The sequence below is a fragment of the Dunckerocampus dactyliophorus genome, chromosome 3, assembly GCF_027744805.1.
Source record: "Dunckerocampus dactyliophorus isolate RoL2022-P2 chromosome 3, RoL_Ddac_1.1, whole genome shotgun sequence".
In the NCBI taxonomy this organism is placed as follows: Eukaryota; Metazoa; Chordata; class Actinopteri; order Syngnathiformes; family Syngnathidae; genus Dunckerocampus; species Dunckerocampus dactyliophorus.
In genome coordinates this window covers 9,538,499-9,553,820 of record NC_072821.1, presented here as the reverse complement: position 1 = coordinate 9,553,820, position 15,322 = coordinate 9,538,499, and the positions used below count along the sequence as shown (strand labels likewise).

General features: G+C 41.3%; 2 protein-coding genes across 4 annotated transcripts; one reads left to right on the top strand and one right to left on the bottom strand.

Moving 5' to 3' along the window:
* Positions 1–265: 265 nt before the first annotated feature.
* On the bottom strand, positions 266–8,790 carry pdcd2 (programmed cell death 2). Of its 3 annotated transcripts, XM_054769638.1 has the most exons (8): positions 8,384–8,788; positions 8,212–8,242; positions 3,175–3,373; positions 1,727–1,835; positions 1,558–1,614; positions 1,087–1,416; positions 542–756; positions 266–454 (listed from the first exon to the last, which is right to left on the bottom strand). In XM_054769638.1, the coding sequence occupies exons 3-8, from the start codon at positions 3,352–3,354 to the stop codon at positions 275–277; spliced, it is 1,071 nt and encodes a 356-aa protein (XP_054625613.1). In that variant the 5' UTR covers positions 3,355–3,373; positions 8,212–8,242; positions 8,384–8,788; the 3' UTR covers positions 266–274. The 3 variants fall into 3 exon arrangements, with proteins under 3 accessions (XP_054625613.1, XP_054625612.1, XP_054625611.1); XM_054769637.1 differs by lacking the exon at positions 8,212–8,242 and having other exon boundaries at positions 8,384–8,790; XM_054769636.1 differs by lacking the exons at positions 8,212–8,242; positions 8,384–8,788 and adding an exon at positions 4,394–4,840.
* On the top strand, positions 4,399–14,373 carry rhoua (ras homolog family member Ua). The gene is made up of 4 exons (XM_054769640.1): positions 4,399–4,936; positions 7,783–7,841; positions 8,422–8,610; positions 9,720–14,373. Exons 1-4 carry the CDS (start codon positions 4,678–4,680, stop codon positions 10,002–10,004), a joined length of 792 nt encoding a protein of 263 aa, XP_054625615.1. The 5' UTR covers positions 4,399–4,677; the 3' UTR covers positions 10,005–14,373.
* Positions 14,374–15,322: the final 949 nt, after the last annotated feature.

Genomic DNA, 15,322 nt, shown 5'->3' with positions numbered 1-15,322 from the left:
GGTGTGTTTAAATATGGGAAAAGACCAGGTCTTTTTTCCCCTACCCATCATTAACTCAGTGAGCTGTACCGTGCTAAACATATGGAGAGCTGTGAATGTAAGTAAACCATTAGGATGAAGCAGACATGTGAAACTAACTGGTGTGACTATCATTCACTGTAGTGCACTAAAACAACTCCCTACCACGTCCACGTCAGACAAACACCCATTAAGAATATTGTGAGGGGAAATGAGGCACTGCAACGTCAAATGGAGACGAAGACCATTGGGACATTTATGGCTGTTTAATTTGACTTTGCTGGTCTGAGCTGAAGTCCTGCTTCCAAATGAACTCAAGGCAGTACTGATCGTCATGGCTACAGCTGACAGAACAGGTATAAATGGCCAGAGTTCCCCAGTCAATACTGGCTCCTTTGGAGTCCACACACAGACTGTTGAGCAGCTGGGGCATCACCTATATGTGCACACACACACAACACAAGGTTACGGGATTTGGAGGACAGGATGAATTTTGACATTAAAGACCATTAAAACATCCAACCTGGAACTCAAAAGTCCTCTTGGCGCCACAGGTGCATGCTGGGATGTCTGTATCTGATGGGATATGCTGTGACGACACCCACAGTGGAGAGCCGCCTCGGCTGTAACGCAAAACCTGGTGAGGCTCCGGTGCAATCTTCCTTTTAAAGTGCTGGAACACTTTGTGTTCCTCAGTCTCATGCATGGCCATTTCTTCCAGGTCTGTCTCTGCTAGTGCTGAAAGAGAAGACAGAGCACTCTTTGACCATTCCAGTTCAATCAAGTTATACTCCTCTTAAGAGAAAGTGACCTGCAATGTGTGAACAAGTTAGTATATTTCTTTACCGGTAAGCTTATAAAAAGAAAAATGTTTGATTGATTGGAATTCACATTTTGAGGTAAATACTGTCCTACTCCGGTGGCGGTAGGCGGCATTATTGCAAACAAGACATGGATGTGTACTACTTGGCTGCAACCAGCATTGATGTGTTGTTTGTGGTCTAAAGAAGAACAACATAATGTATTATACATTCTAAACTTAAGATTTTCCAGAATATGAGAGTTTACTTTCTGCTAAAGAGGAAAAGTCTGCACTCGTCTGAGTGATGGCCTCATCTCCTTCATCCCCCTTGTCCTCCTCTTCCACCTCAGGCTCTGTTAAAAGCTCAAACTCCGGGAAGAGAAACGAGCAGGCGGATGTGTCCTTGTGGCCGCTGGAGCACTCCTTCTTGTGCGTGTTCTTCCAGTGGAGCGTCTGGTGGTGTTTCCCGCAGTATGTGACGGTGTGGCAGCGAGAGCAGGCTTTGCTGCCGGGGCAACCGCACACCCAACAGAGTTTAACTCCTGATGTGGGCAACACACTCTGGTCTGCATCCAAGTGGCCAGGGGGCTCATCCTCTGCAAATATGGGAAGGAAAAACACCAATTAAGTCCTGCTCAAATCTACTTAAATGGTGGACAACTACAACTGCAACTACATTTCCCAACTACTACACCTAATACTGTAATCAGGTGTCAGAAGGATTCACATCCACAAACCTGCTGGTGGCTCATATGAGTAGAAGTCATTCATCCGAGGCAGCTGACTTCTAAAAACTGTAAGTAAATACAAAACAATGCAGTCAGAAAACATGATTGATGGAGCGAAGAGTAATACACTTAATACAAGTAACTACTTGTGAGACCCATCAATATCGCCTACAGGTACCTTTCATGCAGCAGCTGTCACTGTGAGCATAGCACTCAGGAGTTTTACAACAGAACACAAAGAGGGTTCTGTGGAAACTTCTGTCTTGACCGGAAATTGGAGCGTACACCTGAAGGGAAAGATTGACATCATTACATTATGAATAACTCTGTGGAGGATGTGAACAGCAAAATGGTGAGTTATTACTTAATGGAGGATGCAGTGTCAATGAGGCTAATACAGAGTGGTGGTTCACTTGTCTCACTTATATGCAGAAATAAACATCCTCAAATTCCTGACAGTGCCGTTTTGGGGGTTTTACTTCCTGTTCCTGTCGTCTCCGCCCCTTGTCTGACATTTTGAACCCCCAAGTTGGAGTGGCAGGGATACGCCCGCTTACCCATTGCTCATCTACCAGGTGTCTGCTATGTTGCTCCTGTAAGCAAGGGTTTTATGATGCCTGCTGACGCACGAGAGACATGGATTCAGGAGAAAGGTTTATTCTTGCTCACAGCTGTCTCACTAGTGATGTGTCGATCATGAACAAAACGGCACTTAGAGCCGGCTCTCTGAAGTGAACAAGCCGTCGTGTTTTTCTCCTGTTAAAGATGCACGTGACTGGTCGAAACGTGTCACCCCAGTAGGTTACACACACTAGTGATACCACTGATTTCGATACTGAGTAAAACTCAGGATGGTATTGGCAATACTGATACTTTCTGCAATTTCGCCTAACGTGCCTGATAAATTTTAAGAAGTAGTGTATTTCATATTATAGCATAAGGAATACAAGACATTTCATTAATTTATTCATTCAATAAATCATTAGTTTAAGTAATTTACTTCTTTAAACCATTAAGTATATTGAGGTAGCGGAGTGCCTTACAATACGGCCAAGCTAATTTACAACAGAAGAAAACAGAGGTCAAAATCATATAAAATATGTGAAAATTGTATTTTAAACAATAAAAAAGAAAGTAACTAAATAAATCCATTAAAATAAATGACTAATTCTTCAGAACTACTACATTAATGAAAACACAATTCACATATGGCTGCATTTACAATTGGTCATCGTTTCAACAGAAACGTTTCAGACAAACATTACCTCAAATTACTGACGTATCAAAAGTATCGATATTTCGACTTGAGAATCGATTTTAGAGCTGGTATCGGGAGTATCGATATTTCAATATAGATCCGCACATCAATAACACGCGCGCACATACACACAAATAAGTAAGCTGGAAAGAGGAGGAAAACAAAAGCAGCGACACTTTGTGTTACTGGATGGCAGTTTTCACTAACGACTGTTGCTGAATGCTGATGCTGTGCAACTAACAAAATAAGGATGTCATTAAAAAATAGCCTACACTACATTTTTGTGAAGTTCTGTAAAATCATAACATTGCCATTGGACAGTAAATAAGAATTAGCCACTTAAAACCACTATGTGAACCCCTACTAACCTGCAGCAGAAAGGCCATCGGTAGGCGGCATGTCTCACACTCCAGCCCGGAAAGTGAGGGCAGGTCTCGTAGGCAAAGCCACGCCGGTTTCCCGCCGACTTTACTGGGGAACTGCGGGGAGCGAAGCCTCCAAGACTCTGCGTCCTCCAGGAAACCCAAGACGACCTCCGGTGAAGACATGGTGTGTATCAGCGGGCAACTGTAAAAAAAAATTGCTAAACTGTAAACGCACGATATACCGGAAGCATGTGGTTGTCAACAAGTGTGGCGCAGTCCGGGAACATGTCCGTGTAGGAACACTAGTAGTGATTCCTTAGTTCCATGACCAAACTCAATATTGATTTATTTATTCTTCCATCTCCTGTACATTGTAATCTCTTGATAACCTGTAGGGCAATTGAATAATAACTTACTTTAATTGAGCCTTATTCACGATAGCGATGAAACTGCTTCACCGTTAGATGGCACTGCAGTTGTTCGACAAGTTGAACTTTAGACAACGTTTGTACACACAGGAGCACAAAACACACAATAAAGTACAGGAGCACAATTTAAGCAGGGTTGTCCAAACTTTTTCAAATTGAAGGATGTGGGTAGTCACCCTCATACATTCTGCGCATTAAAGGTACTAAAACCAAGGCTAACTATTGGCTACAGTCCAAATTTGTGCGTTGCAAGACTTAAGATCATTAATATGCAGTGGAAACGCCAATAAAGCAAATTTGCTTCTTAGTAATTAATGTGTATTGTTTAGGTTTTCATATTGTGGAACAGTAGTCTCCCATTAGAAAACATTAAAGGGTAACCCTGGAGCTGCCCTACCCCATGACAAAATATTTTGTGGGGTCCGTGTTTTCTCATAGACTGAAGAATCAATTAAGTTTTTTTTAACATTGCATAGCAGGTTTTAAGGCTCCATGTTTTCATTTATTTTTCTCAAGCTGCTGCGACGCCTCTAAAGAGTCCCAGTGGAAAACCTCTGCTTTAGAGCTTTAAAATGTGGCTTATGAGCCATTTCAAGTAGACACAGGTTATTTTTCATCGATTATAGTGTGAAATTGTCACTAAAAAGTGATTGCTGTTATTGTTGAAAAAGGTGCAACAATGAAAAAAGCGAAGAAAAGTTTGAAATATGGACAACTATGAAACAAAGCAGCTGAAAAGACCATGACACGGGAGGGAATGATCTCTCATTTTTGTCTCTCTCACATACACCCACCCACACACATGCATGATGTCATTTGAAGGGGAGTTTGGGAGTCTCTGGACTGGACCAACACTTCCATTGAATGTCTCCTCTTTCCAGTGGGACAGCCGCCATGTAGGTTAGACAGGACACGCTGATGTTTTTGGCGACCAGGAGTTTCAGCTTTAGCCGCCTAAACACGGTAGCTTAAACAAGAGGACCGTCCAAAAGAAATCCCTGGAAGATAACAGAAAGAATGGGCGAAGCGAAAAGTGGCCGACGTCGCAGGGACTGAGCCTTCCTTAGAGGGCGGCTCCATGTCCCCCTCGTCCCCGTGCCAGATGCCTGCGAAGACGTCCCCAGTGTCCGCAGCGCCACCCGTCCCGCCGAGGAGGCTCTGTGGTCGGGACGGAGGCACGGGCAGGACGCGGCGGCCTGGGGCTGGAGGAGCGGAAAGGCGGGTTAAGTGTGTCCTGGTGGGGGACGGAGCTGTGGGCAAAACGAGCCTGGTGGTCAGTTACACCACCAACGGTTATCCTACAGAATATGTCCCCACTGCATTTGACAACTTCTCGGGTAAGATGACTCTTCTCTGTCTACTTTGAACTGCTCCACTAACATAGTAGTCTAGTTGTTATTGTTTCTAAAAAAAAAATACTGCTAAAACGCCAGTCAAATGCAAATACAGGTATAAGGCATTCAAAAGACGCATTCACTGACGTAGATGATGTTGATGTAGTATTCTACACTAGTCACTAGGTGTCAGTAATGCTACAGTAATGTTCCGTGAAACGTAGAATTATGAGACTTGATTGCCAGAACAACAGGCTTTTTTGCATGTTTAAATTATCCCACAACAGGGACAATAATCCCAATAAAAATACCTAATAAAATATTAGGTAATACGGGCTACTGTTTTGGCCGTAACCCACAGCAAACTGAAACTCAACTCTGAATGCCTGATGTTACTTCCTGTCCGCCACTCACTCTGCTCCCCTAGGGAACACATTTATAGCCCCACACACGAGCACGAGTCTTATTTATGTCTTAAATGGCATAGTTACTCTTATTATGTACTATATTGTGTGATGCTAGTGTAAAGGTGACTATAGGGGTGTTATTTCATGTCTAGAGGGCTCTAATAGTGTTGAAAACGGTATTTAGAAGGTCGTAAACAAGTTTTCTATGCTCTAACTACAAAATTATTCCATTTAAAAATAAGGAATCGTACTTTGCAGAAACTCACTTGTCAGGGTCGGGTGTGGAACCAATTAACTGCAATAAACGCAAGAGTACTGTACATATTGTAGCCTCGCTGGGAGCACTTCTTGCTTCCCAGCATGCTTTGCTGGACTGTTTTGTAAATAGCTGCTAAAGTTACATGTTTAGAGTTAACATAGATGTTATTATTCTCCCCTCGTAGTGGTAGTTGTCTTGTCTGTTATCTACTTGTTCCAGTAGTAGTTGTCTGTTCTCTACCTGTTACGTGTTAAGTTGCAGTGTGATAGATTTCGCTTTCTTTCTTCCATGACATCGTGAGTCAGACTGTTATGTTGCGTAATGACCTCCTGTGATTTCCGATGGGTTGACAGGCTCATTGTGAGTTCCCTTGTAGTCCCTGGCTATTTCCTGCCAAATAAAGAGCTACCTCTTCGTCACCGACCCCAGAGCCCCACATTATATACTAACTTAAATTGTAAACAAATAATTAACTGCAGTGCATATTCTACACTTGGTGTAAAATAATTATCAATTTAAAGCACCATCTATTGAGTTATAGTAAATATGTGTTCTTACAGGCAAATTGAAATTGATTTATAAATTTAATGTTTTCTAGATAAACTGTTCATAACTTTGTAAGTGGGTAAAACAAAACCAGCAGTGGATCAAATACTTATTTTCCCCACTACATACATATTTTCAATCTCAAGTGCCTTCAAGAATCAGTGCGCTATACAAGCAAATAAACTACTTGTTGCTGCTGTCAGATTTAGTTGTATTCTTTAGTATACTGTTTCAAATTTTGTCAGTGTACCGTAAAAACAAATAGCATTATCTCAAGTAGCAGTACAATTTGGTCTTTCTGTATGGACTGTATACACACAACATTTTAAGGAAATGACCAAGTATTTGTAGTTTTGCATGGGTTTAGCGGGGTTTACACTCGCACGCATTTTGCCTCCACATTGCCCCGCAATGTGCTGTGGCAATGCATGTCATTTATTTATTTATGGAACGCCTTAAAAGCGTGAAGACCAGTTTGCAGTTTGTTTACGCATAAATTAAAATTGACACACTAATTTGTGACCGAAAATGGTGCGCATCGGCATGAAATGACCACGCTCCCGTACGACTTGTTTACACCTTGTCAAGTACTGTTAACGTCTAGTGCATGATAAGTCGTAATTCCTCTATTTGCAAGAGACCTACAAGATGTTGAACTCCAGAGAAGAAGCTCTCATTGCAGAGAAGAGAGATAAGTCTTTAGGGCTGCAACTAACGATTATTTTAATAACCGATTAATGGGTAGATAATTTTTTCGATTAATCGATGAATCAGATTTTTTTTAAAACGCAGTTTTAATTTCCTTGTCTTCAGAAATAGAAGATAGGATATTTACATATAAAAAAAAAAGATGAATCGATTACCAAAATAGTTGTCGATTAATTGGGTAATCGATTAACCATAGATTAACATCGACATCGCTTTGGGCATAATGATTACTTCTTCACAGAAATTCACAAGGACAAGGCAGGGATAGGCTCCAGCATGCCCCCGCGACACTAAAGAGGAGAAGCGGTATAGAAAATGGATGGATCGATCGAGGCTACAGAAATTACTTGAAAATTATGAGACGCGCTTTGATACGCATTGTTTAGGCACAGGATGCGGTGCGTTCACTACTAGTTCACGGAAAAAACACAAATTTTGAATATGTCTACATTTTTCTTTACACACTGGCACGCAGCTCTGCACAGTTTACACATTCTTGACACCTATTTACGACCAATTTACTCATTGGCACACAAAATTGCGTACCACTGCGGGGACAAAATGCGTGCAAGTGTAAACAAGGCTTTAGGATTGTAAGTAGAGCATCAAAATGCAAAAAGAGGAAACCGGAGCAAGAGACAAAAAAAATTATTGAAAAGTGCATTTAAACTTGTTCATTAGTTGATGAAAAGTTTAAGACCAAAATGTGCTCTAAAATCTGGCTTTAATGCCATTTTCTATCAGACATTCACACTGTCGTGACTCGTGAACTCCTGATGGCAAAGGCAATAAGGCTCTCTCTCTTTTTGATTCTGTACTTACAATCTGCTTATAAACCACCAAATTGTCTAAAGATGTGTTTTCAGGAGTGACTTAAGTGTGTGTGTTTGTGTGTGTGTGTGTGTGTGTGTGTGTGTGTGTGTGTTTAGCGGTGGTATCAGTGGACGGGCAGCCAGTCAAACTTCAGCTCTGTGACACAGCCGGGCAGGTAAGCGATCTCAAAACAAACACGCACACGTACTGCAATACTTCCTGTTGTAGCTTTGATTGTAATGTCTCTGAGACAAAACCACATATCTGTCTTTATCATGTCATTGCTTTTTTTTTTTTTAGCTCATTCGGGTAATTCAACATACTACAAATGTGTTCGATGTTCTCATATCAGTTTAAAATGTAAGAAGATTTGGGGCTTTTCTCAGGAAACCAGATGATGATGACGTGTGTGCCTTTTGCCAGCAAATAATTCTCTGGACTCGCATTTGCAGCTGTTTTCCCGACAACAAGTGTCAAATAACATTGCAGCGTGCCAAGTATTCACTGTGATTAGCTCAAAGAGGAGTTATGCTAATAGTCATTACCTTCACTTATCAGTGGGATCTCCTGTGAGGACTGAATGGGCACAGACAGAGGAGAAAGACAATAAATGTCAATAAATAGATTAGCAATAGACCACTCCCCTTTCTTAAATCCCAATGGTTGTGCTCATCTCCTCTTCCTGTCCTTGCCAAAACACTCCACCAAAGTACTCACTTCCACATCTCATTGATGCTGTCTGGGTGTCTCCTCAGGATGAGTTTGACAGGCTGCGTCCGCTCTGTTACACCAGCGCCGATGTCTTCCTGCTGTGCTTCAGTGTGGTCAGTCCCGTCTCCTTCCAGAATGTCCCTGAGAAGTGGGTTGGGGAGATACGGAGGCACGCCCCCTTCGCACCGCTAGTCCTTGTTGGGACTCAGTGTGACCTCAGAGAAGATGTCAAGGTCTGAACAACTGAACAGTTTACTAGCTAATGTGTGAGCTGAAGCCTACCACAGCTGACATTGAGCGAGAGGTGGGGTACACCCCGGAGTGGTCACGAGCCAATCACAGGGCACATATATACAAAGAAATAGACAAGCAACCATTCACACTCAAATTCTATGGACAATTTAGTGTCGACAAAAGAAATTCAACTAAAACTGCATCCTCACAATAAAGAATCCAGTCGAGTCGATGGGTACTTCCCAGGGCAGCAAGTTTCTCGGCGAAACCAGTGTCTTTCTAGAGACTGGTTTCAGTGACGAAAAGTGTAAGAAAAAAAGAGGTAAATATTTCAATATTTGAGCGTACATTTACCACATAAAATATGCCTTTTAATGTTATTTTTCACGGCGAAAATCATAAGATTAACATTTTTTTTTGGTGACATGAGCACTTGAAGCCACAATCAATTCCACACAAAATGGTCGATTTATTAATTAATCAACTAATCATTATTAGGGAGAAGAATGTCATAGTATCTGAAAGTTGTAAGCAAACCGTAACCGGTGACCAAAGCCTGACAACATTAAATTAAGATTAATAATGTTATATTTGTCAGCATACAGTACATCTGCAAAGTCTGGGTCCAATGTTGAAGACATTGATTTGAATGAATTGAATAAAAAAAAGTTTATTTCTATGACCCTTCCAGCGACACCAAAGTACGACTTAGCCGCACATCGGAATTCACAGATTTGAACATTTTAAAAAGATTCAGAGTCAAGATTCAAGGGTCTTTATTGTCAATCTACGATATACCAAGGACATACAGAGCATCGAAAATTAATTTTTTTTTTTTACTTTAAATTTAATCAAATTAAACAGTATAAACAGGGAGTATGAAAATGTAATTTTAAAATATAAATATAAAAGAGGGTATATATAGTATACAGTAAGTACAAACTAAATTGTTAAAATCAATCCAGATTTAAAAAAAACATCCACCAACCACAATTTGTCATTTGAGCTACACCTAGCAAATATAGGTTCAGGATAGTCTATCGTGTTTGTATAAGTGGTCATAATTACAATAAGAGATGATATGACAAGTGTGTTTCCAACTCTACAGATTCTAATAGACCTGGCTAAGTACAGAGAGAGGCCAGTGGACCCAGCGGACGCCAGGGACTGTGCGGCTGAGATTGGCGCAGTGGCCTACGTGGAGTGCTCGTCTTTAACACAGAAGAACCTGAAAGAAGTGTTCGACACGGCCATCCTGGCCAGCCTGCAGAACCTCAGCTCCCAGAAGCACTTGAGAGGGAAACAGAAGCGTAGAGCAAAGAAAAGGCAGACACCTGACAAAATGAAGAGTTTATCCAAGTCGTGGTGGAAAAGGTACTGCTGTGTGACATAAAGGATGGACTTTGGGTCCTCTGAAAGTTTGTCTACAACCTGGACTGGTCTAAAGGAGAGGGATGCTGAGCACAACCTCTTCTGGAGCCTTGTTGGGATACCAAAGATATGCTCGTCTTATCATGCGGAACATTTACCACATATAACTTAATCAAAACAAGAACAAGAAGCAAAGAACCTTTTGTTGGAATTAACTGGTCTTAACACGGACTAGAAGACTGATATTTTGACCAGGAAGTGAAACATGTTTAATCTGTTTTGGAAGAGTGTGACTGTTGTTTTATTTGAGCTTTCATTCGGTCCAAAGAGAGGTTGGGCAAGAAAGTCTCATTTCCGCCAGGCAGTATGGTTCAGTTCAGTACGGTACACATTTTTGTAACATTTCCCAAAATGCCATTATGCCGTTCTGGATTACGTTGCGAAGAGAGGAGTTAGCGCCATTTGCGTTTTCATATGTAGTGCGTTTTTGTTATTAATTTGTTCCAGAAGGTCAGAAAAAAACAATGCAATTTTTCCCCATAGGAAATAATGTAAATCCAATTAATCTGTTCCAGACACCCAAAAATATGAACAAAAATACATTTTATCAAGAATAATCACAGTTTACACACAGAAAACAATGCAAAATAGTTATAAATGACGAATGGTTGGAACTTATTGTCGATGCGGACTTCTCATACATCCTGGCAAGATCAAATTCAAGTGTTTCTCACGTTGTTTGTCAAATTGCTGGCACTCTGTGGCAACTTTTTTTTTTGGCCCTGTGGCAAGTTATTTAGCAGTCACACTCAATAAAAAATGGACAGACAGCGAGCCAGCAATATTCTACGGACCCAATGCAGCTAATGCCATCCCACTTACACATTCTGCGATGGAAAAGCCAGCTTGATCCGAATGGCACCACAGCGAACTAAACTGAACTTGATGCCAGCTCCACTTTTGGTTCACCAGCACTTATTTCACTCAGCACATTTGCTTTGCCCGGCTTAAATTTGTTCTCCACATCAAAACCAAATTTAAGTTCAACTTTGATGTCGTTTGAAGGGCTGTAGAAAAAAAGCTTATTTAATCAAGAGAGTGCATGATATGCTGCTCGCTCCGATTCCTATGAAGACATTGGACCCAAAATCTGCAGATACTGTATCTGCTAACAAATAGAGACTCTATGCGGGTGTCACGTGACCACCAGCACAACGCTGCAATCATGTGATCTGTACTCTCTTTAAGTTGAGACTGGGAAGTAGACGAAGAAGAGAAGGCTAAAATCCATCGTCCATTGATTTTGTAGAAAATGTGTGTTCGCCACATCAGCTGTTTGCCTCCAGCTAACACTATTTTTGACTTTTTTTTTTACATAAGTCAACCAGAAGAAGATCAGTACTAAAGATGTAAAAGCGGGCGTAGACCCACTTCATTTTTCCACCAATGTATCTAACGCCGCTGCCACTGTCACAAATTCTACAGTACATTACTCCAGTAGTCCCTTCACTTCTTCTTGTAGTCACCATTGAGGTGAATCAGTCTTATTCTGTACAAGGAAACAATCGGCACCTTCATCTGCACACAACGACGTCTAGTCAAGATAACAGCAAAGCTCCTGCTTGCTGGCTTGCACTACGACCCCGATTTACATCCATTTCCACTGTTTGACTTTATGCTTATCGCAAGATCAACACCATTTTTCAGTCGCCAGGTGCAGATTGTTGAGGCTTCGGGCACACGCAAATGAGGAATTTAGTCAAGTATAACAGGGGTCCCCAACCACCAATACCGGTCCATGGGCGGGGCCAAACTGGGCCGAGGAAACCTTTCAGGCACAATGATAAAAAAAATACACACACACACACACACAAAAATACTTTTGTGAATAACTAAGTACAATTTAAGTAAATGCACATCAATTTTTGAAATATGTGCCATTTTTTTATTTTAAATATAATATAGTTTGAAGTTTTTGCATGTTTATGTTGTTTGTTGCGAGTGTCCACTTTGTTTGACAGTCCTTGAACGCACCATTGTACGTGCGCTAGCCTTCTCCCACTCTGCACATATTTGTCAATTATATTGTATTTTATCGGGGTTTTTTCACTTCATATTTGCTCCCTGATACTTAGTGGGAATGCATCAAGGTAAAGTTTGATGACGTTCTTGAGTGCTAATGTGTATATTTGTTGTGTGCACAGCTTCACGTTAATTCATGCTAGCACACTGACTGTTGGCACACACGTCAAGCAGCGGTGCTATAATCTTCTCTGAAAAACAAACTCCAAGTTTTATAGTGGTGGATGGTGGGTCTGTATTCACTTTGTGCTTTTAATTTGATGTTGTTCCTGTCGTAGTTTTACACAATACATACTAAATGAGATCAGTTACATCGCTATAAGGACCCCCCCCCCCCGGTCCGCGGAGATTTGTGGGAACACGAGCCGGGCCGTGGGTCCAAAAAGGTTGTAGACCACTGAAGTATAAGGTCTGCATGGACAAAAGTATTGGGTCATCACCAGAGTTGGGAGTAAAGGGTAATCTGATTAATTACAGATTACAGATTACAGATTAATTACAATTTCAAACGTTACGACCCCGTTACTGACGGTGACGTGTGGCGCATATATCTCCAATTTGCACACTGTCTGCAATTTAATGGTACACTCTCAACGGGACACACAAGACAATTAAAGGTTTTTAATTACTTTCTCTGGTAATTTTATTAAGGAATAATTACAAAACCTTGAGGGGAAACTAAATTGCCCGACACTGGTCACTCCACCTACAGGAATTAAAAACAGAGTTAGAAAGTTGGAGCTGGTGACCGTTTGGGAACAGATAAGTGCCTTCCCCAAGTAGTTCCCACAAAGTCGGAAGCTCGGTGAATAATTAAGATTCAGGGGGAAGCAAGAAGGTCTTGCTTGATTAATTAAGATATGTGTCTATACTTTTATCATCATCTTCTGCATGTTTTGTCAATTTGCAGTGAAAAACCTGAAACGCAGCGTGTGCATGAGCCGCACCCGTTTGTGTACACGATTGTTACCAAAGTCAGAACAAAACCCAAATGAATTGTATCTTTCCTGCAAGGTCTTTGACACTGAATGGGTCTGCATCAGAGCGTGTGAGAAACCCTGACGCTGTCTAACAGCATAATCAACATGTTTTCATTGACAACACGTTTCTGATTATTCATCTCAACCTCATGGTTGTGGTTGTAATCCTGAAAAGGTCATTGCATTTCCAAATGTGGCAGTTATCCCATGACTCGTGTCAGTGTCAGGATAGATGAGGATCCAAAAAGATGCTACAGTAATCATTCAGTCATTTTTCCTTTTTGGTTTTTAAATTGATGGTTGTGCTGTGTGTTTTTTTTGTGTTTTGCACTCATTATAATGAAGAGCGCATTCCCTCAGAGGGCATAAATCAGCCTTACTTACTCCATTAACATGCTGATGTTTTTTTGTTGTTTTTCTCGTGCTGCTGTGCCTGAGCCTCACACTTTGAAAGAAGTACTGTACTGTTAATATTTAATTCCACACAGACTGAAATCGTAAGATAGAGTAAACAAAACAAATCTAGTGTTGATACAAACCCAAGATTGACTCAGTGACACTTATTAAATGAAGCTTATGATGGAATTTTATGTCAGCAACGACAAAAAGCACCCACCAGCCTGGCCACAAGATATATATCATTATTTTTAGGAGTGTGCGTGCGTGTGTGTAAAGCTGTGATGGTGATGGAGCTTTTTTTTTCTAGCCATACAAATGTTCCAGCTGCCAGTGATTGAATGGATCCACTGTGTCCATCCTGATAGCAAATACATTGTTTGTTAGCAGGGAAAGGACGCACAAAGAGGCCTGTCTTGCAGTTTGTGATGTGTCTCTGGTGCATGAAGAAGTAGGCCAAAGGTCACACAGACGCTTGTGTTCATTGACATTTTAGTTAGTCAGTTTGTTTATGGTTTTAACGAGTAGGAAGTATCCTGATAAATATAGTTGCTACCATGCAAACAATTATATTGCATCTTCTTCATAAGCTTATTTATCTGCCTTTTAATTCATGCAGGCCCATATAATGTATTTGTGTTTCCATTGTCCCTGCATTCATTTTAAATGGACTCGAATCAAAGATGATTTTTGTACAAAGGTTTTATACTTTGAGCAATAAAGGACATTTGCTATAATACATTGCTTGTTTACAGTGGTAGGCGTGGCATTGTGTGTGTGCTTAAATATATCACCAGGATGCGTGTCTGCGTCATGCGAGACCACTCTCTGCAAGATTTATTACGACGAGGCCTCTGTACTTCTTCACACTGTAGAAGGCTCTTCATCATCAGGATTTACAGTAATGACTCGCAGCAGAAAATATTACTGGACTTGCAAAAGTGTCAGTGTGTTTGTTGTTTCGGAACTGCTATATAATTACTTTAGTAGTACTAGTTTTTAAATATTTACATCAGAGAGGTAAAAAAAAAAAGGGCCAAAGCTAATCTACATTTACTGTAGAAAAAAACAGACAGAGGACCACACGGTGGCCTAGTGGTTAGCATGTCGGCCTCACAGTCAGGAGATTGAGGGTTTCATCGCATGCGTGGGTTTTCTCCAGAGTACTCCAGCTTCCTCCCACATCCCAATAACATGCATGTTAGGCTAATGCAGTGGTTCTCAATTATTTGCTGTCATGGACAGAAATGTTTTCGCCAGACTCAACTCGAAACTGAAACCAGCGAAATGCAACAAAATGGAGAGCAGTGAAGCATACAAGCGTATTCTGGAGTCAAACTGCATGCTGAGTACAACGAATTCATACAGTACATGTTGGCAGGTCTGCACTAATATTGAAAGTCCTCCCTGCTCCTTACGCAGTGGCAGTTCTGGCTTGAATGACGCCCTGGGCTGTTCCGCTTCGTCGAAAGCGGAACATGACGGACTCGTGCCCATGGGTTCTTTCCTCCTCCTCTGGTTTGCCGTGTCACCTTGTTCCGTCTGCATGTCTGTTTACAGCGCCACACGTAGGTGTGCCTTGTGTATTACATCATTTTCACCCAGTGATCAGTTCCCGTCTGAACTATTTACTAATCCGGCAGAGTGTGGGCGCACACTTTTTTCGACCCACCTCCAAAAAAATCCCAGGAACATTCCCATGTGGACAGGGCCTTAATCAGGGGCGTCCAAACTTTTTCCACAGAAAACCGCATACAAAATAATTACAGGAAGCGGGGGGCCATTTTGCAAATTTTTGATGGGTTTTTTTTTGTGTTTAATTGTATTTCTACAATGTACCGCGGGCCAATAATAAACGAGTCGTGGGCTGCAAATGGCCCCC